Here is a 23846-nt window from a genome sequence, read left to right as displayed (position 1 = left end):
ATTTAAAGAGCTGTACTGTACAGTAGATGGAGGGTGGATATTTGTTCTCAGCCTTCGAAAGGGGGGAGCCAGTGGTCTAGCTCAACCCTTCTGCAAACTGAGGTTGATCTGGCACTGGAATGACATTGGAAGACCACGATATAGGAAGTCCAGTCACTTAGCAGTGCGGCTCACAACTCAAACACACAGGAGGAACATTCTCCTTTTCAGTATCCAAAGCACTAGCCAAATGCCAGTAATGGGATGACTATTAATATATTACTGGTTAATTACTTCCTTTGTATTGAATGTCTTATTAGCATTTCTTGAAAAACAGAAAACAACCACGCAGAAACCATTCCTTTAGCCAAAACAATATTTTATTAAGAGAGACAGGGTTGGAGGGTGGAGTTACAGCAACAACTGATCTGCCGACATGAACAGTAGAAATCCATCTGCTGTCCAGTCCGACTTCAGGTCTCGTATCAGATCAGACCACCGGGTCTGCTGCCGTCTCGCGAAGCAGAAGACGCTGATATCAACCGGTCCATCCCCTCCTCTCCCTTTCAGCTCCAGGGAGAGTAGCTAGTGCTGCTTCCTCCTGAATGAGCACCCTGCCAGAGGAGACAATGACAGTCAGAGCAATGCTGACAAAAGAGAAGCCTTACAGTTCAGAAAAACTGCAGGCTGTGCACACTGCTATTGTACTACACTGTGCTGATACAAGAGTCATCGTTTGCCCCCATCGTGTGACTGATTACATCAACATCTCTTCCCGCTACCTCCTTACTTTACATTGTGCAACATCAGGCTTAAAAGTGAAAGCTTTGACCGAACTGGCTAATATAATAGATTAATCAGGCTACACAACACTAACTACACCACCAGCAGCATCAGAGCTGTACTGTACAGTAGATGGAGGGTGGATATTTGTTCTCAGCCTTCGAAAGGGGGGAGCCAGTGGTCTAGCTCAACCCTTCTGCAAACTGAGGTTGATCTGGCACTGGAATGAGATTGGAAGACCACGATATAGGAAGTCCAGTCACTTAGCAGTGCGGCTACAACTTCCAATAAACGCACGCAGGAATATTCTCCTTTTCAATATCCAAAGCACTAACCACATGCCAGTAATAGGTCAATTATGAGTACATTAATAGTCAGGGTCCTGATTTGCCATAAGGTTGTAGCACCTAGAATTGATTACATTATGTCTCTGCAACAGATTGTTGTACATAGAAAAGCAAGTTATAGTCCCATTATGCTACACAAGAAGAAAATATTTTTTATAGTGGAGTATGGGGGATGAGTTTAAGAGTTTCATTCTGAGGAATAAAGCTGCTTAATCTGGTGGTACGGCAGCAGGCGCCTCTGCATCTTTTAACAGAAGGCAGCAGGGCAAACAGACTGTGGCTGGTGTCACCTTTCATATCAGTTGATACTTAAATCGCAATGCACGTTTGTGGCCACTGAATGATGGATTTCAAAATTTAAAAAATAGGGACATTTCAGATAAGGTAGCCAGAATAGTTCTCAGCGCTAAAGACCATGCAATAAAAGGTAGATGCAGATTTTTTTTTGGTCTATTTCGCACTGTTTTGAAAAAACAAAACTGAGCCAATTTAGGACAACACAATGGCAACATACATATCTGGACAGTTTTCACATTTTAGGTTATGTTGCTGTTGAACGACCCTTAGCAGACGCTTGCATAAATTAATTAACACACTCTGCAATAACTGAACTCTGGGTTTAAGTAAGAGACCCGCGCTGTGGAACCAGCAGTCAGATTGTTAAGATGAATACTGTAGGTTCATACTGACCCTCTGTGAGACGTGCTTTGCCTCCAGTGGGCTGACACAGGACTGTTGAACAGCCAACACACAGCACAACTGTCTGAGCGTGGCTGAACACTGTCGTGATCTTGTAGCATCCTGAAAAGAAAAAAAAAAAAGAAAAAATCAGAACATTACCTCACAAGCTCAAATGGATAAGCACAAACTGTCTGACAGTAGTTGATGAGGACAATCCACATGTAGAAAAACTGTACCTGGACACTTCACGTCCATAAAGTAAGAGTTGGGACTCTGAACAAGACGCTTCTTCTTGTGCCTCCTCTTCTCCTCCTCAGGGGATGGGTGCAACAAGTCTTTTGCGAGCTGAAAAGATGAGCAAATGAACAAAAGGATTGTGAATATCATAAAGTCACCTCGGGGATCGATCAGCTACAACTACGATTAATGATACCGCGCGGGTCATCCTTGTGGAAATGTAAGCCACTTGATTGCGGTCATGTAAATATATTACTTTCTTAGAAATCCATATTATTTAACAGGACTCGTTTTGTCCAGCTAAGTGAACGCTACGTTTCTACGTTCAGGCTTCTCGGCTGGCCTACATTTCTTGGATTAGATAACGCAAGCTACGCATTTTGGTCACTCGCTGCCTCGTCCTAAAATATGTATGTGAAGTTAGTACATCGTCAGCGCCACGACATAAATCGAGAAGAAATTGTCAATTGTTGGGTTTTCTGTTCTATCAGCCCGCTCAGATCCTCCGTTGAACTGGCTCCATGTTTGCGGTGTGTGCGCGGCCATCTTGTGTCACAATGCGCTCGCAATGCGCTCAAACGTGCACAATTATTTATGTAAAACTGGGACCGAAACTCAGCGAAAGCGTCTGAAACTGACGGCAGCCGAGTCGGTAAGGTTTTAGGTAAATATTGAGCCGTGTGTTGGCCCTTCAACACGCGATTAAATGGTGTAAATGTCATTTTCTGAAGGCCTCCGGATACTCACTGGCATGTTGGCGAGGAAATAGCCGCTGCCGAAAAGGAGGCATTACCGGAAGCGAGGGGTTCATATCGGTTGTTCCTTTGAGCACGAGCCGGACGTGACGAATTTAACAGGACGTGGCCGCCATGTTGGTGAGGTCGAGACTCCACCCTGCTGTCTCCACTGAAGTCCCTCTACCAAGATAACTTTTAAATATCGACGGGAGATTAAATTAATTTAATTAATATGTTGGCAAAATATTATGGCCACAAATTGGCAAGACTAAAACAATTATCCTACTTTCATACTTTGCAAAGATACCGATTTAAAAACATATTTGACGTCTATTCCCTCCCAAAATATTGGTTATTACATTTTTACTCCAGTTGTTTAACCGAATTTTTTCGTTTACGTTTTATGTTCTTTGTTCCTTGCTGTTCTTACGTTTTCTTATATATTGTGCAACTTTATAAATTTACTGGGGTTTTTTTATGTTTGTTTATTTTTTATTTCTGTTGTTTATTGTTTGGAATACCGCAGCCTTTATGGCGAAAAACTGTTTCCTGTACTCCTTGTATTTAATTTATAAAATGAACTATTCCAATAAAGTGTAAAAAAGAAACATTTTATGTTTTGTGTCCCCAAATGTTCAAATATGCACAACGAAAATGATTGTTTTGACCAAAATAAAAAGTATGCAATGTCTTTCTTTTGAAAATCTGAGTAAAATAAACTACTCAAAATAAATCGAGATATTTGGATATGGGTGCATATATGCATGTGAATGGATATGTAATAAAAGACCAATTAAATGTCACATCATTGCTTTAAATAAAAAATCAGTTATGTCACAGAATAAACGATCAAGTAATTCACTAAAATATCTCTTAATTTATTCTGAGTATTGCAAATATACACACAGTGCATTTTGAAAATAGAATACAATAACTTTAAAATACATTTTTCCTAATATTATTATTGGAACCCCAACTCAAAAAATCTATTATTGCTCACCTACTTGTTGGACTATACACTCTTTCAATCAGTGAAAGGGTTCATATTTTCATTTACTTTGAGAGCCACCTGGTGGCACTTCAGGGCAAGTAGCTGACACACCATCCTCATCATCAGACATGCAAGTGTTCAGTTCCTTCTTATAAAATACCATCATTAAGTTTTCTGTTTCATTGTGATTCTTCCTCCTGTTAACACTCCAATGTAAGAGACAGGAGACACACATTTCTATAATTCAGCTAAAGCTAATATCAGACTTCCGTATCCAGGAATTGACAAATCAGTTACCTTCACTGTCATGGTTATTTATGTGTGAAATTATCTCTTTGTGTTGATTCCTCTACTGCAGTTTAGAAAGGAGACCCCATGTAAACACAAAGAAGTGATTTCATAAGGAAAAGACAGTAACTTTAACACACTGGGGGAGTGTCTCACACTGGCTCACAACTTCGATGTGACAGCAATGGTTCATCTATATCAAGTACTGTCTGACTGTTTATGTCCTTGGTGTAAATTCTACCCATGAGCAAAACAGAGCAGTAGAATTGATCTGTAAACAGTCCTGATTGTTGTCCTGCACAAAGTATCTGGATTTTAATGTGCCAAACTGTCCTCATGTTATTTCTGCACCACGAGACATCAACTGTTAAAACTTCCATTTGTTCATCTCATGTGTTACAAAGCCGCAACAGAAGACACGGTAGAGATGTACATAGAAACCTTATTAAACTATACATTAACTGTGTAGAAGTCAAGATCAGTTCTCTCAGCACTATGCGCCCTGTCCCTCCTCTTCTGTCGGTTCGGTGTTTTTGTTGAGTGGATCTCTGAGCGCCATCAGCTCCTTTATCTTCACATAAATCTCACAATCCGGTGGGAAGCGGTTTCTCTGAAAGAGAGATTAGAAATCATCTTCGTGTTTCTCTGTTACACCTCAGATTTCATCAATACAGAGGGAGCTTAAATTAAATCTTGACCAATTAAGTTAAAAGGTTTTCCTCCAGTAGAAGTACAAATACAAGAAAGCTCTATAGAACTAAGAGTGGTTCCATGGGTGAAATTTACTAAAGTCAACTTAAAATAATTGGTGGTACAAAGTGTACTTTATTAGATCAAAAATCCAAATTCAAAGTAGCCAGACATAAGTCATTTGGTCAAAGTCGCAAGGAAGATATTTTTTTTCCCACCCAAGATTCGGCATTCTCACCTGCAGAATCCAAATAAGGTTTAGTGACTATCTAGTTATTACATTATTATCTATTTTATCTTACCTGTTCATAAAGTACATTGGTTAACTCAATTGTTAGCATTCAGTTAAATAGATTGAATATTACAAAAGTAACTTACAGTTTATTTATTTCTAAATTATTTACAATCCACAAATAATCTCTCCCTATCAGTTTAAAATACTGACAGCCAAACAACAACAATCTAACTGAAAACATGAAATGAACACAGACATGTCATTAGAGTCTCATGTCTCAAGTGATTTATATTCTGTCAAGCTAAGTTGACTCAAGTCCAGGTCACAATGTTAAATCAACTAAAAGCACACAAATATAAGGACAGCGGTCGTAGTAGAAAGTTATTTGTAGAGGTAAATTATTGTTCTTCCTTTCATGATTCACTGGTCGCTGTGTGAGTGAAGCACACCTGCAGGCAGAGACGCAGCAGGCCTCCTTCATCGCCCTGCATCTCCACTGACTTCAGGAACAGAGGCAACGACTTCTCTGTAATTCTGTTTCCTACACACACAAACACACACACACACGCACACACACACACACACACACACACACACACACACACACACACACACACGCACACACATGCACACACACACACACAAAGCCATTCTAATTTTAATTAACTCCTCAAATGGCCTTTACAAGGTTTCATTATTTATTTTGCACAGAGCCCTGAGGAAGGAGCTGCTAATTAGTGTCCGGCTTGTACAAAACAAATTAAGGATTTCATTAGTCCAGCGTGACCTGTAAATAATACACCTCCTATCTCTGACTTCTTCTGTGGGTTTTTTTTTCTAAACAAATGACAAAAAGGGATGAATTCATATATAAGGCTGAGATGAACACGCCACATTTACTGACCTGCCAGATTGAGGGAGGTGAGAGTTGCGTTTCCAGGCAGAATAAGCTCACCATCCCTGCGTTGCACCGACTGGTCCAGCAGGGGGTTCACTATCTCCACCGCCTCCACCTGCTGGTTGAGAGAGGGGAGAAGTAAACAAGTGCATGACAGCGTATAATCAAATCATATCCATCATTGTAAATAGAACTGTATTAAACAAACCTCAGTTATGGAAGTATTTGATTTATCCTACAGAAAAAAGAAAGTAAAACTCTGGATTAATATCACATACACACTGCACCTTCAAGTTTTAGTCTGACTCATTTAAAGCCCAAGTCAATTTTACTTTGAATTCAGAGAAAACCTCAGGAAGTGAAGTTGTTTTGATTCAAGAAGACACACATGGATGTTTTTGACTTGGATGTTAATTTTTGTCTACATCTGACCCTTTCTAAGGAAGCTATAACTGTTGATTAGAATATTATCATCATTTAGCGACCATGTACAGTTGTCCAATCATAACAGGGGACACTGAAACAATAGTGAGTTTTATTAGTCTCTTTTATCATCCATTGAAGGTGAGCAACTTGTTGAGCTTGGCTATAACCATTGCCTGCTGGCCCTGTGAAAGAAGAAACTCCATGGGTTTCCTTGATGAATCAATGCTGTAAAGTGTGACTGGTTAAATAATCAAATACATTATAAAAGCTTATTAAGCTTTTATAAAGTGTTTATTGCTGCTAACAGTAGAAGAAACTACCAACTAAAGTCTGATCTACTATAAATCTACAATTTATTAATGATGTTATTATGAAGTGTGAACTCACACACAGATTACTTTTCTTGTTAGACTTGGCAGGTGGTTTCTCTTCTTTTTTCAATGGTTCCTGTGCCGTCAAACATCTCAAGATCATTTGTCACAAGATTTGTAAGCCACAAATGGAATCAGAACTGGGACTATACAACACTTTCAATTTGTTGTCTACCTTGCACATGATGTTTTTCTTGCCTCTGCCCTCTCCTTTACTGACACTTAGTGAGGTGCTGCTGGGCACTGAGGGAAGCTGGCTAGCAGGCGAAGGGTTAGAATCAACCCTTGTAGACAGCTGCGAAAACAGAATGAGAAAATCTGAAATGTGTTTGAAAGACAGTGAGGGTATTGAGTGACATTTCTGCACTTACAGACTGCGTTCTCTCCAGAAGCAGCTTCCTCCTTTCCACAACTTCTTCATGAGTGAGAGCAAACTCACCAAGTATCTTAAAATGGAAAGGGCCAGATGCTTATTAAATCACATAATATAAGGCAATAAGCAGAATATGATTAACTTCCCCACTGATTTAAATGCTTTATCTCCAAGGTTTAAGTCTTTCATGTAAATGGATACCGCAGCCAGATGAGCAGCTCCTGCATCTCCGATCTGATTGTTGGAGAGTGAGAGAATGAGCAGAGCACAGTTCAGCCGCAGACCCTGAGAGACACAACAGGATGAACACTTCAGCGGCCATGAAGGAAACATATGCAGTGAATATGGTGTCAGTTATAGGTTTTACCTGTGCAATATATTCAGCACCTGCATCACCAATAGAATTGAATGCCAGGTTGAGTGACAAGAGGCTCTTGTTGGCAGAACTGAGTGTTGAAAGAGCCGACCCAATCAGACGAGCGCCCTCGTCTCCGATCTGGTTATTTCTCAGGGACAAGTGAGTAAGCCTGGATTAAAATAAACATAAACATGTATCAGGCATGCTACTAGCTGTGGTTACATAGACAATATTTGTTAAGTCCCGCTCTGAGGGTCCATGTGAACACGCCACACCAACAAGTTTTTTACTACTATGTGAGATATGTAACTTCATGGCAACTCACATGCTATTTTCCGAGAGAAGAATATGGAAGCTCCGCTCTGGGAGAGGGTTGCCCTCCACTGTTACAGTTCTTACATGAAAACAAAGAGGAGGGGAAGGATCAGTTACCTTCGGGGGTTTGACTCATGATGTTCAATACACAGTGATGTAGTTTTCTCTGCAACACTCACTTTCCAACTTGCACTCAAATTTAGAAGCTGTTCAGACCTGGTAACAACCTGCATCCTGAGTGATGCAATCACAAATGGAGAGCTCTTAGTACAAATGTGAGGACGTATTCAAGATCTGATCACTCAGACTACATTCTGAGGTGATCTGGGCCACAGGTGACCACAGGTTTTACGCACGTGTATCCAAAATGGATTACACGCTGTCTGAGTTCTATGTGATTTACTATACTGTACGCCACATGTTTTGGGCTCTCTGAACCTGCCAATGTTCCCAGCAGATGTTTGTGAAGACACTGTCTGATTAAATCTTTCGACCTGTCTTACCTGTCAACATTTAGCGGCCGTTTGAGAACATTTTTTTCAGGTGACTTCATCAAACATGTAAAATTTTGAGGGTACAGTAAACAGTAACCAATACAGGAAACTTCTTTGATGCCAGTGGAGAAAGTGACCAGACTCCTTTAAAAAAGTTGTGAGTTGAGGAATAAGGAAACTTGTATTAAATGTGCGCAACACTTTCTACAACAAATTATGAACTATTTGGGGCTTTCTTCTAAATTTGGTTTATGTTAGACATGAAGAAATTTCTGATCTGATCACAAGTGGTCTAGTTATTGTCAAAAACTGTCCACTTTTGATCAGATTACTGAGGAAAGACGGTCCCACCGGGTCTGAATTCTCTCATAGTTTCACATCCTTCCACACAGACTGTGATACAGGTAGCTACAAACAACAGCGTGAATGAGTAGAATCCACTCACCTGAGGTTGGAGCACAGTGATATTGTGAGGGCGAGGGATATTATCATTTGATCTGTCAGTCCCGCCTGCCAAAAACTGCACCACAGTGGACAATTTTACATAAACAAACAAGAATAAAAACAGTGACAGCTGTAACCCTGTTCCCTGTAACAGGAGTGCACCAGCTCCCGTCAGCTCAATACTCACTGGAGGCTCTGCAGCTTGTTCAAGGAGGGAAGCATCTTCTGCAGCACTCTGGCAGTCAACTCATCCACCTTCCATCCTGTGTATTTTTAAATCAGATGATGTTTTATCCAACATTCAGCAGAAATACTGAACGATACTAATAACAGAGGAGCAATATTGGGCACAGACAACTCAGGGTGTCAAATCTAAAAAGACATAAATGTTAAACCAAAGACAAAAATGGCTTTAAATATTTATCTGTGATGATGTTTTCTCACCAGAAACCTTCAAGCTCTTGGCGCTGATGGGGTCTTCATTCTCCAGCTCCACTTGGAGGCATGGCTTTAACCAGGAAGATACAGCATCTATCTGTGACTCGCTTTCCTCTGAAGGCACTATTGTGATAAGTGTAAGTGAAGTACAGCTAAGACTATAAATAACAATTACTATACATTCAAACTTCTTATATAATGATGTCTACAGTATAGTAAAGTACATCTCCAGTTAATGAATGTTCCTCTGCCTTTATATTTTCTTCGGTTTACGTTTTTAAATCAGACGGTCAGTTGGCATACAGAAAGACATTAGTGTAGTTTTATGTGTCTGTCTGTCCCTTGGTCCATGATCCTTGTTTACCTGTGACCCCTCCTTCAGATTCAGTGGTAGAGGAGGCTGGTTGCTTGGTGCTGACAGCTGGAAGATCCTTCATGTCCAGAAGAGCACAAAGCCCAGGGAAGTCAATCTCCACATTGCCTGAGCACTGATATTCATCTGTAGGATAAAGGGTTTTAGCCATATAACCCTCCTCTGTTACTGAAGACAGCACGATGATGTTACTTACCAAAGGTCATAGCTGGACATTTTTCATTTGGAGTCTGTCCTAAAAACAACAGATAGGCCATTGTTAATAAAAGTGACAATGAGTTATCGTATCATGCCCCTTACAAAAACAATGAAGCTAGTGAATGAGAAAGGGCATTTCATCCCTGACATCTATTAAGATTCTTAAAATGCTTAAATCCAGGGTTTTCCTGTTTCCCTGCCATCTGTCCTGCATATGGTGGGTTATAGTAAGGTCCAGTCTGCTCTTGCAATATTATGTGAACATTTTTTGAATGTGTGAATGAACTACTACTACAACTACTACTCTACTACTAGAACCTACTTACGCAATTGAAAAGTACATGCACTTCAGTACATATTTGTCAGGGAAAAACTGTACTTTTTAACTTTGGATTCTTCTATGTAAGTACTTTTTCTTGGTCAGATAGTACATGTAAATATTAATGAATGTTGGGCTTTAACTTAAGAGGGGAGTTTGTTCTTCATATTGTGGTCCTGGCAAACTACTACTACTACTACTTTAATCATCCCACTGCTTATTTAAAAACCTGTGTATTTAAGCCTGAAACAAATCCCACAACTAAGCTCGGTTTAATATTTGCAGTCAGACATTCATAATGACAGAAATGGCAATATAATGCTCTTGTCTAATCATTATGTTATCATTTGAAGCCTACATAATTTTTAAAAGCTATTTTAACAGTCCCAGTGAACCGCCCTGAAGTTAGTTTTCAGTTTTATGAATATTTATGATGCAAATTCAGCATTTCTTTACAATAGCCTCCATGTTTGACATGGAAGCTATTGAGAAAAGTTCAGAATAATTATTAATATAAATACATAACACATCAAAATAAGCTTGTTCCATGAACTCAGTTTAGTATTGTTGTTTATCATAATTTCTACTAATATGAGTATGGTCGGTGGGTGAAGCTGAGAAAGAGCGGTGGGTGTCTCTGGAGAGAATGTCTGTCGAATATCCAACTTTAAAACTGACTTCACTTCGGTGCCTAGTGAAGGGGCTGCAAAGCTAACGCCAACTGAAGTTCATCTCCGAGTTGCCGATGAAATACTCATCTTTAACTAACCTGTATTTCTCGAGACCTCGTCCTCAGCATTCGCCTTTTTCTTTTCTTTTGGTCTCCTTCTAGACATTGTTGTCATAAGTCGAAATATACCAGTTAGTGAACGTAAAATCTTCAGATAAATGAGCTGACGCCGTTGTACTGTTAGCTAGATGAGGTGACGCTGACGTCGCTATGGTAACCAACTCCCCCAGTCCAACCTGTGGTTTCTCGCGAGACTTCTGGCAATGTACTTGCTTTGAGCTTTCCCCTTTGCTCTTAGTATATTTTAAAGTTGTGGTTTATAAAGAGTTGCTGGAAGATATTTAAGTAGCTCATGCTGTGTTCGAGTTGCTATCAGTGCCAAGAATATCAATATTACTGTAGGCTGTCTAATTGAACTCGTCTATCAATCACATTCCTGTAATATTGCGAGTTTTCAAATGACCGTTTGGTGCCAAAATGGCTACAAAATCTATGCGAAGTTTGTCTTTTAAGCCTCCAGCCTCTAATTTTGAGGGTTCTGTAATTAAAATTCATGTTGACTTTTAATTGTGGTCTATGTTTACACCACCTGAAGTTGCTCTTAGACAAGGAATTTGATGTTTAAAGCAGCCATGACAGCTTGTTGATTGTGAAGGGAGAAGTTCACTCATTTATAACTGTGAAGATCAGGTTTCCATTTCAGATAATACAGTTATGAACTTTCAGTAAAGCAAACACAGCACAAATCACCTGCACTAATTGTGAAAGGACTGGAATGTAGTATTACTGGCAAAAAGGCTCTATCAGCCAAAATACCAGTTCATCATGAAATGAAATCTGTCTCTTGAAAGACATTTGTGCTGCAACATATGAAAAGAAGATTAATGAATTTTGAGGGCATTGATGATAAGCCTCTCTAAATTTTTGTCCACATCTCTATAATTTTTTTAGCAACAGCAAAGTGACGATATTCGCCAATAAGTTTCATTCCGCAATGCTCACTGGAATCAGATCGATAACATTTCCAAGAAGATATACTGTATTCTTGTCATAACTTTACTGGATAACTTGGGAAGACTCAAAGCATAACAACAAAGTGTATTCACAATAATGTAGTGCTTTTTATTAAAAAAACAAACAAACAAAAAAAACAAATATAAAACAAAAAAGTAAAAACCAACAGCATTTTTCATGACTTAAGAATCATAATTACAAACTTTTAACGAGTGGAAGAAGTTTTTTTTGACAAACTGTACACATCACAAAATGTCCGCCAGTCTGCCATTTACAATGCTTGCATCTTATTTTGTGATTGTCTAAAAATAACTAAACGAATCACACAAAAACACACAAATACAAGTACAAGCATCATACAATGACTTCTATCACAAAACGGAACCATTTCCTATTTGAAAGAAAAGCAAAAAATAATAACATGATATCGGGCTGACAGCTTTACTTTTGCTTCTGTCACTGTTTAAAAATATCATAACATTTTTATGTTGGTTTGTTTTTTTAGTGTTCAACACTTTGCAGCAAAAAACAAGGAGTACATTTCTCCTTAAAAGTAATATTATTAACAATATTCAGTGACAAAGATGTCGTTGCTGAGTCACTGTCATGTCCCAATGCCTTCTGTGTCCGTCTGACATTCTTCTCGCTCATGCAGTACATAGATGAATTTCATTTATAGGCAACGAAAAACTCAGCTTAAGTTTTTATGTCGTCAGGACAGTTAAGGTGAGATTTTATGGACATTTAAAAAAATCATTTTCCTCCGAGCTTAAGTGTCTTCATTATAGTAATACAAACGGAAGAAATTATAATATTATCATTATTATAATAATCATAATACATTTAGGGCTGAGTCCTGTACAGTACAATAATAAACAAAATCCTTTTTCAAGATATTGCTTTTGGAGACACTCTTCAATGTAAAGTGTGTATATTTACATAACTTGGCACTGTACAGCTTCCCGTTCGCTCTCTCTAAATCCGTCAGTGTCTCATTCTTGTCACTTCTCTGTCAGTTAACCGCACAGGGACATTGCAGGCTGTCCCTTTTTAGCAGAGGCATTTGGGGGAAAAAAATCTCATCAAATATCACAATTTCTTTTTAAAACATTCTCCATGGCAATCAGGAACATAGTTTTAAAGACAAAAAAAGATCTTAAGTCCCTTCCCCTCCCCCTATACAGTATACACCGCCCCACCCGTCTCACAGAATATAAGAAAATATGACCATCACGATACATTTCATGTTAAGTATTGTTTTCCATAGTTTTCTTAAAACTGTTAATTGCCATCGAGCCCTTAATTTTTTTTTCAATTTTTTTTTTAAAAAGGTATATCTTCAAGAAATCTGGCAGAGTACAGACACACAATAAGTGTGCACGCACGCACACACTTGCACACAAGGCAGTCGGAGAGCACGGCTGTGTAAGGCGTTAAAGCCGGTGTCCGCCCCGTTCGCCTGATTTAGTTAAGCTGGTGAATCAAGTTACTTCAAAATAGAGGGGCGAAGCTGACTGCCTCACAAGAAAATTAAAAAATCAAAACCTCAACAAGACACTTTGACTGACAAAAAAAGCGCACACTCAATCCTCCCCTCCCCGCCCATTAACTCTAAAAACAAACACACCCCAAGCCTCTTCTGTTCCTACATAAGTAACTACAGTATAACAGGAAAAAAGATAATAGACTTTTTAACTTGCTTTTTTTTCAGACTGCATCATCCAATACTGTGAGAGTGTTAGTGTGTTTTCATTATAGATACATTACACAGAGCTTCACAATATCCATGGTACCAAAAGTGCAGTTCACCGCCCTCGTTCTCTCTTTCTAATGAGCAGCATCTGAGCACACTGCTCAACTTACATTTCTCCTATGCCATTTTCCCACCACGGTCTCGGCGCAACTCTTCACTCATCTGATATATTTTGTCATTGCAGCTAGGTCCCACCAGGGGGAACAATTCTCCAGCATTCACATCCCCATCTACTGAAACGTGTCCCTCCATCCATCCCCATTCAGTACCATCATTTCTGATGCTTGCTAGTGGAATTCATCTACCCATGTCTGTAATATTCAATGCATTTAAGTGCATGGGGTTTTCTCCTATGTTCATTAAAAAAAAGACAGGTTTTGCATCATACTACTTAAATAAGCAAGAAGTCTCGGTCAGCTCTCTCCTCGTGCTCCTTGAGAACTCTTGAAAAGCTGAAATTACCATGGAGTCAGCGCTTCCAAACCCCCTCCACCCTCTCAGAGTTGAGATGACAGTTTTGGAAGAGGTAAACTGGAAGAGGCCCCCAGGGACGCATTGTTGTCCTTAATGGTCGGACAACCGACAATGCTCATTTCCCTTTCTTGCTGTCTCTCCATTTTCTGCCTCCTGGCTCACAAGTGAAAGGCAGTGTGCTTGACAGGCACGTATCGACATTATTTTCTGCCCACGAAATCACCAAATCCAAGTGTCCGTCGCCGTAGCCGCCGCCCTGCGCCTTCCTCCAGGAGATAAGTGACATCTATGGCTGTTGGAAGAGCACAAAGGGAGAAGGCGGATTAGGAGCTTAGACAGAAACAGCTGACACAGGGTATGATATCAGAAAAACTAGAAAGGCATCCTCTGTCTCTGATGAAGGTTAAAAGTGTTCAAAAAGTCTGACAGAGTTGGCAACTTCCTTTATAACAGTGAGTCTGGGAGGCAGGGTGTGTAGCTCTCTGAAACCAAGAAATGGACTTTTGACAGGTGCGTTTCAGTGTCATTTCAAACGCATCATTCTAAGTTTTGGTATACCTCTATGGTACACTGATATACTTATCTGTACAAGTAATCCACAAATAAAAACTCAAACTTGTTTGTTTTCCTGTCTGTCATGCTTTGTCTGCAAATGCTCCCTAATTACCTCCTGCAGATGCTTTACTTTTGAAGGCAGAGTATGGTGGTGCCTTTTAGAAGGATGTTAGAGTGACACAGAAGGCTTTAGTCTACATTTTTGTTATCATCAACTAATCCAACTGAAAGACCAAAACAATCTTTTACTCTGTTGCTCAATACTGGAAAAGAAGTTTGTCGCTTTAGCCTCAACTGATTAGAAACACCCCTAGGCTTTTGACTTTGTGAATTTTCAGTGGTGTAACAGTGAAACTGCATCTTGTATTATAGAAATACATCTTAAGATTATGTTTATTTTAGAAATATCAGATCCTTTCCCTGCAATGCAAAGCTCCACTTTCACCGCAGCTCAGTCACTGTGACTTCACTGTTTATTATTACTTGTGACGTTAGCCAATCGAATAGTGGTTTGAGCAGGGCACTGAACACAGTGGTAACTACAGACACAGAGCGAGAGAGAAATTAATGAATCTGCATTCATCAACATTATGTATCTGATGTGTGTACCAAACCCCTCTGTTGTTTTATTGGGTCTGGAATAAATGTGTTGAAAAAACCTTTGCATGAATTCTGGACAGCCAATCTGTGTGCCACAGGATATTTTCATAAACACGCTAACTGACTGATGAAGTAGATTTGATTTATTTATAGCTAGAAAAAAAAGAAAAAAATCAGTCGTATTTGTTTGACTGATATCTTTCAGTGAGTACAAAGCAGGGCTGTTAAGCGTTGGCAGAGGTATGCGCTACATTCTACTTTTTCAAGTTTTTGTCTCAATACTGCTCCATGCGCATACAAACCAGTCTGAGATTAGCAACTGAGACAGCCATCTTCAAAGTTGGTCTAGCTTTAGATACTTTTAAGGAGTGTTAATCAGCAGATTGAAGAAATAAAACAACAGACTGGAACACTACATGGGAGGAGACTATGACAAAAAAGCAGATCTGAAAACTGAAGTTCCAATCTGCTAGATGAATGAAACAGAGTTTTAAAAAGTTTGTTTTTAAAATGTGTGAAGGACAGTTTCTTGCCACAACTTTGAGCTTGGCCACTCAGAAGTAGAATACAAATGTTACATCCAACATACTTGAATGATGTGTCACAACAGGTGATCAGAAAAGTTCACCCATATTTATCTGTTGACCTACCCCCCTGCTTTGTTCCCGGTCCCTCACCATTCTTGCTGGGAGTTCTGTGCAGCAGATCCAGCAGGATTTTATTGAGCCGTTCCCTCTGGGCCTCCCTCCTGCCTAACACTGGGTGGTGTAGTGGCGAGGATGCAGAGGACGACGGGAGTTCAAGCATCTCCCCTATCCTCTCCGCGGCACTGTCCTCCAGCTCTTTGCGCTCCTCAGCATCCTGCCCATCCTCTTCATCCTCCTCATCGTCTTCATCATCGTCACCATCACCATCCCGTTCCGCTCTTCTGGGCTTGGCTGAGAGAAGTTCTGGATCCTCTGAAGCCATGTCCATGTCGTCCTCCACTCCTCTCCCATCTTCGCCCTCAGGCGGGAAGTCGTCACCTCGGTCACAAGAAGAGCCATCGTCATCGCAGCCCCCGACTCCTTTGGGTCGTTCACTCTTCCAGGCAGAGCGGCCGCCGTTCCTCTTGTAGTTGTCGGGAACATAGTGAGGCTGCAAAAATGTCACAGTTAGACCCTTGTAAAATTGTGTATGCAAATACTTTTGTTTGGCTTTGCAAATGGGAAAAAAAAATATCAGTGCAACATGGTTACAAGTAAAGTCATCTAAGTTTTTATGATGAACACAACTGACTGAAATCTGAACTAATTTAATATGAAGAAATTAATCCATCTGGTCCTTTATGGAGATAAAATAAACAAAACTAAGCAGAAATTTATACAAAAAAGCTAAAAAATAAATAAATAAGAAAATAAACAAGAAAAGCCCAAAAACTGATTTAAAATGTGCATGGGAAACAGTTATCACTCTCCAATTTACTCTGGGAACAATTAACCACAACAACAAATAGTTGTCAATGAGCTGAAACCAAACCCCAGTTTACAAATCACAAATACGTATGTGGTTCACTTCAGAGGATGTGGTTTTTGCAGGTGCAGTTTCTCTCATTTGTTTCTCTTCACCTTCAGCCGCACCTTCACCTGTGATTCTGCCACAGGCTGTCTCAACACCGCTGACACAAAATGTGCCTTGGGCTGTAATATTAGCTCCTCTCTTAAAATATCTTTCAGTGCTTATAAATCAGTAATAGATCCCAGTACGGCAGCAGCCCCAACCGGTCAGGACCCCCATTACCCTCACCGAGAAGTCTCTTTTGGGAGTGAGCCGCTTGGGGAAGTGGTTGAAGGCGTACAGCTTGGTGCAGACCGGATAGCGGTTGCGATGGATCTTGTAGAACAGGTGTGCCGACTTGTCCAAACGGTAATCACAGATGTATACGTCCTGCTCCTTTACATTCTTCGGCCGTCCTGTAGGAAGGAACAAACTCTGCATTAGCCAGCCACAATTTTGAGTCAAAATAAAGGAAACTTGCTGTCTGTCAAGGGTTATCATAGCGCCAAAGACATTATTAACCTTATTTATCAGCACTGTTCTGTTTTATATAGAAATTTACATTCACACCCGGCAGCTGTATTTTCTACAAAATGCTGTAATCCAGCATGTGTGTTTCCTCTCACCTTTGCAGTAAGTGTAGAGATCGAGAACACAGCAGGTTGCCACCACTGCCTCCAGGGGGATGATCTCGTAGAGCGGCATGCGGAACAACTCGTTCTGGTAGAATCGCCGTGATGGAGAATGATGAGTCTCGTGAGGACGAAAGTAATGGTGGCCAAAGGCAAACCTCTCACCCCTTTAGAGATTAAGTGGACACAGAAAAAGCCAGCAAATCAAACAATGTAATGGAACACTCTACTGATAGCTGTTCAGAGCACTACTTCTGATTCACTTACTTCTCATTCTTCCAGAGTTTCTCAATTCGGAAGATGTCGAGTTTGTCTCGATTGATGTGTGACAAGAGACGGTACGACTGTCTGAGAGGCTGGCCCTCAGGTGTGCGTCTGCTATCTCTCATCAGATACACACAGTCACCTGCACACAAGACAAAGACACTGACAGGTTCAAGGTCTGCAATAGTACAGTTTCCAAGAAACTGAAGCTTGATAAGAGTATCAAATCTCAGTGCAGTAAAATGTCTTTGCTTAAATTTTGGAGAGTTTGGCAATTTTGGCAAGTCCAATCTTTCAAAGACAACAAGATCACACACCAGACTACATTATATTAACTTCGCTTGACATCTGGCCTATGTAACAATAACATTCACTTGACTAAATTTTTAAAACCACAGCATGAAGACTAACTTCAAGGTTCCCTGTTTCTGGCCTAAAATAGTATTAGGACCTTCACACAGGTGATGCGATACAAAGTCCTTCAGAAAAAAAGATCTTCAATGGGTTTAATTTGCTCTAAATGTGCAGAAACTGGAGCTTTCCAAGCATTTATGAGCACAGGATAGCAACTTTTTGTTGCTTATGTACCTTGATGTAGCAGCAGGTCATCTCTAAGAAGGCAGATGTAGTAGACAGAGCCAGCCTGGGCGTAGCTAGGCTGGGGTATCATGGGAACTTCCTGTAACAACAACAACATATGGGTGAGATTAGATGAAAGATGATAATTTGAGTCCAGAGTGGGACAAAGGTGACATAAACCTTAATTTAGGAAGAAATAAAGCTGTTTTAAGTTCAGTATTAGACGTACCCTGTCTACAGGCCGAGGGTCACACTGCTCACACAGGTAGTGCTCCACCTCAGTCTCCAGCCGCATGCAGTCAAAGTGCTGCCACACCTGCAGTAACAAAACAAGAGTTGAATCACATGAAAGCATAATACCCGTTGGAACAGACTGTTACTATCAAAAGACAAACAGATTTGTAACATTCTCCTTAATTCATAACTGTGAAAGACACAATCAATATTGTTTCATTTCTCATAGTCTAAAAATACACAAATGATTCTCCACTGAGAAACTTCCCAGACAATGTACTCCTTGGTAAGGTGAAATCTCAGGGGAAAGCCCTCATGAAAGCAGGTGCTCATAAAAACATAGATTTTTCACACACATTTTTCAGTTGTTTATGTTGAGCAGCGCGCCTCTTACCATGCACTTTTCACATTGGATCATCAGGCCTTCGTCCTTGTACATTCCACAGATGCAACGAATGACATCGTCATCCTTGTCATGGGAGCCCGGCCCTCCTGCTCCATGCTGGGGGTGGCCATGGTCACGCTCCAGCGAATCCGAGCTGTCGGCCTCACTGGCAGTCTCACCCACGATCTCATCGATCTGGACGGCGGCTTCGTGACGAGCACTGTAGTAGGCTTTCCGCAGCCGACAGACATCCCTGCCGACCGGTGACTTCCTGCCGTAATATTTCTAGAGGGAAAACAAGACAGTTGTAAATGCACATTTGACCCTAGAATTATACCCTCATTATTCAGTCACTCAGACAAGACTCGCTGAGCTGATCTACCCACATGTTGATGGTCACTTCCTGCAGGTCACTGACAGGGAAAGATGCATTCAACACTGCCTTTGCAGCTGCAATCAGTGCTCCACCCCACAGCTTTCATTGAACAACAAACCACTTCCCTTCACGCTTTTTTTTCAGCCGGGCAAAAAGGATCTTGGGACCAATGCGGGAATCTAATTTACACGTCCTCTTCAAACTCCTCTGACGGGAGGAGTAAGCTCCTCTGAGAGGTTTCAAGTGGCACTTGTTTAAACTGCTAAGCTATACAGATGTAAATCAACAGAGCCTGCAACGCGTGCACAGAGGATCAGCAGTCATGAAGTTATATCCCGTTTGGGAGATGTTTCTGTGTAAGACAGGACGAATGAAATGAGTGGGAGTAAGAATGTGTTGGGGCTGCACAATAATGGCGTAAATGATCATTTTGATGAGGCTTTTTGATATTGAGGTGTATTAAATGACAAAGAATAGATGCTGCAGCAGTCTCAACCTTCTTGCAATCTTTATAACGGGGATACAAAATGATGCATGATGATCTATTTGACTAATATTATGATGTTAGCACAAATTAATTCAAAATCAGTTCTGACTCTTCTTTTTCAGTAAGTTTAACCTTGAGCACCAGCTTAAAGGCCGTTTCCACCATAGGAACGTCTGAGGAACTCAGTATCTAAACCTGTGTATAGAGGAGAGAGAGTCTACATTTTTGGAATTTACAATACTTCCAGGTGTAACAAACCTGTCCGTTCTCTAGATGTAGTACTTTCAGGCACAGATGCCATGGCATCAACTTGTGTCAGCTTCCTTAACAAGGGAAATTTCAGCACAGGGCTAGATTTGATGTTGTTCTTTATTAATGTTAAAAAAAACTGCAAGATAAAGGGGCGGCACATTCGACCAATTCCCCTCATCTTTACAGTTCTTCAGATGCGGTGGAAACACAAACAGGAATGCTCACCAGGAGTTTTGATTCCTTGGAGGCTCCTCTATACACATGCACCGGCTCGGCTTTACTCAGTTAGACTTGGCACATCAGCCCAGCGCAGCAGGGATTTGCATTTCCATGACAACAGAGCTTCCTGCTTGAAGGCGTGCCTTTAACTAATGATGCACTTGTCTTGATTAGTGGTCAAGAGCTGCTCTAAACACTCGTCACACTGCAGTATTATTGATGAATAGCAGCTCAGATTATTCAATATTTAACACATTTAATTTCCTACAAAATCTTACCAATAAAATTCCCCCCTTATTTGGCTATGTAAAAGCTTTCATTATAAAGCAGTGGAACCTCAACAACAGAGATTCAGGTACAAGTTCTATAGTACTGAGAGTTGAACACACTTTAAAAAAAATGTCTTTCTCTCTGGTCTGCGGCACAGACTTGAGTCTAGCAATCACGAAACACACTTGTTTGCTTAGGCACAAAAACAATCAATGAAGATCTTTCTCTTCTGATAAAAATGTATGATGCAAAACTACATACCACACTTTTCATGTCAACAACTGATGGGACCCCTGCCTACCTCAGCATTGCGGAACACCTTGAGCATGTCTGTATCAAACGCTTCAACGGTCTTGTAGTGGCCGGTGAGGATTTGCTTCTCGATGGTGCTCAGATCCAGAGGGTCAGTCACCTTCTCATAGTACTGGCTGTTCCTGTTGGCATACAAACACAGAAGGATTAGTCCTGGCAAAATATCTAAAACCATGTGCCACCCAGCAGAAACCATAAGCCTGACCATGACAGTGACTCATGTAGCCAAAGAAAAATAATGAGCTGTTATTGTTTTTACACAGAGTGATTACTATCAAGACTGGACGAGAATCAAAGCACAGGCTGTCACAGCTGAAATGTACGGCACAAGATAAAACTGTTACACTATGTGGGTGCTGTACACTGACAGACTGATAATACTGCTGTCTGGAAAACAGTCAAACATTATGAATAAAGCAGAATAGATGCGGGTTTGCACTTTTACACACTCTCACCTCTTCCTGGATGGGAGGTTCACCAACGGAGCAGCGAGTGTCTGGCCAGCTGAATCTGAAGTAAAACAAAAGAATGACATGCCTGTCATCAATTCTCAATCACAGAGCCTTATCATTCAGCAAATATTATATATTACTATAAAGGCACTGACAGATGTGTTTTAAATCCTGATCAGACCTCAGATCGGGCTAGAGGTCATACAAATGAATATCACTACAAGTGGCTACAAATGCTGTGGTGCAGCAACGAACAATTACTTTCACTGTCGATCAATCTGTGTATTATTTTTTCCATTAATCAATTTGCTGTTTGGTCTATAACATGGTGAAAAAAGTAAATCAAGCTTGAGATGGCATCCTCAGAACCAGTGTTAATCAGTTTACTACCATTGAGGAGCAAAGAAACCAAAAAGATTCATATCAAAGAAGCTGGAATCAGATCATTTTGTCTTTTTTCTTAATTGTTTGAAAGAATTAATGCTTTTTAAAATAGATGGAGATTAATTTAATAGTTGACAACATATCCACTATCGTAGTTTGAACTGTATATATCTCAACATAAGACACTAACCCTTGTAGCTGGTGATCATGTCACAAATCTCCTTGAAGATGTGTGCAAGGCGAGCAGTGCGTGTGACTTCTGTATTTTCCTCAGCCGCGGCGAGTCGCCGTGTGCGAACCGACCGCGACGTCTGCAGAGCCGAGAACTGCGTCAGGAACACATCTGTAGGGCACAAGCATTTCATTTTTACATGATTTACTTAAAAGAAATTCACAAGTTAAATCTACAAGTCATGAAACATTCAAGGTTTTGCCTTAACCAACATGTTAATCAATTGTAGCCACTTAAACAGGCTTTTTCTCAAGTGTTTTCAATTCGTATTACTTTCTCTTTACGCCTTACAGCTCACACACTCACCTGACTTAATGTTGCCGTCGTCACGGATGACTCCTCCCCAGCGCGTGTATATGGACAGGCTGTTGGCGTCTCTGTCTCTCTCGCCCTCTCTCTTCAGCAGCTCCTGTTTCTCCCTCATCTTCTCCCAGTTCCTTAGGAGAAACACTCTGTGCTTCAGCACAAAGTTCCTGATGATGGACGGAGAGGAGAGGAGTGTAAAGATGGTATATGTCTCAACATGCCAAATGAGAGTTCTTATTAACAGAAAATCTCATCAAATCTCTTTATTTGACACTAATTTAAATTCTGTACTCTCCACAAATGTTGTTTTAAACTGAAATATTTCAACAACAAAGTTTACATCAAAATGACAGATTGTAGATACACCGGTGTGTAAGCATACCACCTAATATTAGTTAATAGCAATGCACCTGAAGAATTCAGAACAGAACCTGTTTTGCACCCTCAAAGATGTTATCTGGTATCAGCCAATAAATTAATAAATATTTACCTCTCCCTGTTGGACATGGGCTTCATGAGATGAGGGTAAAACTTGTTGCTGTCACTTGACTCTTCCTCCTGAAGATTATAAAAGTTGTATTAAAACAAGACACTATGTAAAAAAAACCCTTAGCTTCATGAAATGATGTGTTCCTCCAGTTTTCATTGCAAGCTTTCAGGATTTCAGGAAAAAAAAGATACATATTTATACCCATGATGTTACTGACATTGCTGAAAGCCTTCCTTGATATGGTGTAAATTTTAGGTCATACCATTCATTAATTCAAAAGTATACCCTTCAAGGTATTGTGAACTACATTTTTAGACACCTTGTGGCCCACTAAAAGCACCTCTGAGACACATACAAATCCATGCCCTACATAGACAATGTACCTGATATTTGATCAGACACTGCCAGACAATGGCTAGATAACATAAGGCTATGATTTTTTGTCAAAAGTCTTCAGCAAAACATAAAGGTAACATTCGTCACTCACTCGTTTTTTGAGCTGGTGTTTGGACTTCCTCTTCTCCTTGAGTCGACCGAGCCTCCGAGTCCCTCCCGTCTTTCCAGGCAGTCCGTTAATACGCTGGCTTTTCCCTCCAATGATGCCCCGGCAGCTCTCTGACCCACACTTACACACTTGCTGTCGAGAAAACAAAGTGCATAAAAAGCAATGAGTTGTGGAAGTGACTGATACAGAAATGCCAGCGTATGTGTTATTCAATGAGGTCAAAGACATGGCTGGTGCTTCACCTGTTCTTCTGTATTGAAGGAATGGAAGTTGTAGTCATAGGTGAGCTCAGTGCCACTGGTGATCTCCTTGAGAGCAAAGAGACCGATTCTGTACACCCCGTTCACTGACCTGGGAAAAATAGATGTGACAGGGAAGTCCACTGAGTGGGTGCAGCAATTACATGATGCCTTTTACTTTTAATTATAAAGCATGAGGAAGTACACAAGGCCTCGGGGGTGTTTCAAAATGTCAGGAGGTTACTGGATATTACAGTCATTGTTTAGAGTAGTAGTTTACTGATAAGTTCTCCAAATGAGATCATATTGAAGTAAAAATATTAAAATAATGTTATATTTCAACAAACTTTAGTTTGAAGTGAGGTTTCTACCTTGATTTAAAAAATGCTAAACTAGCTCTGGAAAAATGACAATTAAATTAAGGCATAAAAGAGGATGGTCCTTGTTTCCATTTGCTCCATTTGGCAACTGCTCAACATGTTATCATCCTTATGTTTCCCTGAAGCAGTGCTGCAGCTTTTCAACAACCTTCAAAGAATAAAGCGCACTTTTCTGTTTGCCAGCCGCCTGATAATTTATTCCTTCTATAGG

The 23846-nt window shown here is 40.4% G+C and overlaps 3 protein-coding genes and 2 non-coding genes across 13 annotated transcripts in view; all 5 read right to left on the bottom strand.

The window, feature by feature from the left end:
* Positions 1–39: 39 nt before the first annotated feature.
* LOC119017482 lies at positions 40–169 on the bottom strand. Its single transcript, XR_005074446.1, has one exon. It is a non-coding gene; the product is annotated as a small nucleolar RNA SNORA35 (small nucleolar RNA).
* Positions 170–337: 168 nt separating this feature from the next.
* rps27.1 (ribosomal protein S27) lies at positions 338–2917 on the bottom strand. The gene is made up of 4 exons (XM_037092668.1): positions 2775–2917; positions 2027–2135; positions 1800–1910; positions 338–593 (listed from the first exon to the last, which is right to left on the bottom strand). The coding sequence occupies exons 1-4, from the start codon at positions 2778–2780 to the stop codon at positions 565–567; spliced, it is 255 nt and encodes an 84-aa protein (XP_036948563.1). The 5' UTR covers positions 2781–2917; the 3' UTR covers positions 338–564.
* LOC119017481 lies at positions 908–1037 on the bottom strand. The gene has a single exon (XR_005074445.1). It is a non-coding gene; the product is annotated as a small nucleolar RNA SNORA35 (small nucleolar RNA).
* Positions 2918–3618: 701 nt separating the features above from the next.
* Positions 3619–10933, bottom strand: lrrc71 (leucine rich repeat containing 71). 7 transcript variants are annotated; one of them, XM_037092660.1, is made up of 16 exons: positions 10745–10932; positions 9655–9693; positions 9450–9584; positions 9092–9208; positions 8835–8910; positions 8649–8723; positions 7720–7788; positions 7404–7563; positions 7238–7321; positions 7035–7109; positions 6839–6958; positions 6680–6739; positions 6075–6101; positions 5873–5984; positions 5418–5509; positions 3619–4653 (listed from the first exon to the last, which is right to left on the bottom strand). In XM_037092660.1, exons 1-16 carry the CDS (start codon positions 10818–10820, stop codon positions 4537–4539), a joined length of 1434 nt encoding a protein of 477 aa, XP_036948555.1. In that variant the 5' UTR covers positions 10821–10932; the 3' UTR covers positions 3619–4536. The 7 variants fall into 7 exon arrangements, with proteins under 7 accessions (XP_036948555.1, XP_036948556.1, XP_036948560.1 ...); XM_037092661.1 differs by having other exon boundaries at positions 5873–5981; XM_037092665.1 differs by lacking the exon at positions 7035–7109 and having other exon boundaries at positions 10745–10933.
* An 869-nt stretch (positions 10934–11802) lies between these two features.
* Positions 11803–23846, bottom strand: part of ash1l (ash1 (absent, small, or homeotic)-like (Drosophila)) — a 31241-nt gene continuing 19197 nt past the window's right edge. For 2 of the 3 annotated variants that reach the window (XM_037090325.1, XM_037090317.1), the window contains exons 13-27: positions 23259–23367; positions 22999–23148; positions 22512–22579; positions 22022–22188; positions 21674–21826; positions 21103–21157; positions 20637–20769; positions 18741–19016; positions 18342–18428; positions 18122–18212; positions 17537–17675; positions 17264–17436; positions 16887–17053; positions 15752–16238; positions 11803–14238 (exon numbers count right to left, since the gene is read on the bottom strand). In XM_037090325.1, coding sequence (XP_036946220.1) covers positions 14147–14238; positions 15752–16238; positions 16887–17053; positions 17264–17436; positions 17537–17675; positions 18122–18212; positions 18342–18428; positions 18741–19016; positions 20637–20769; positions 21103–21157; positions 21674–21826; positions 22022–22188; positions 22512–22579; positions 22999–23148; positions 23259–23367 — 2347 coding nt within the window. In that variant the 3' untranslated portion in view covers positions 11803–14146. The remainder of the gene's footprint in view (positions 14239–15751; positions 16239–16886; positions 17054–17263; positions 17437–17536; positions 17676–18121; positions 18213–18341; positions 18429–18740; positions 19017–20636; positions 20770–21102; positions 21158–21673; positions 21827–22021; positions 22189–22511; positions 22580–22998; positions 23149–23258; positions 23368–23846) is intronic. The other variant, XM_037090333.1, reaches the window with a different exon arrangement.

This window comes from Acanthopagrus latus, chromosome 3, assembly GCF_904848185.1.
Source record: "Acanthopagrus latus isolate v.2019 chromosome 3, fAcaLat1.1, whole genome shotgun sequence".
Classification (NCBI taxonomy): Eukaryota; Metazoa; Chordata; class Actinopteri; order Spariformes; family Sparidae; genus Acanthopagrus; species Acanthopagrus latus.
The sequence above is the reverse complement of the archived record's forward strand: the minus strand, read 5'-3'. Positions and strand labels throughout refer to the sequence as shown.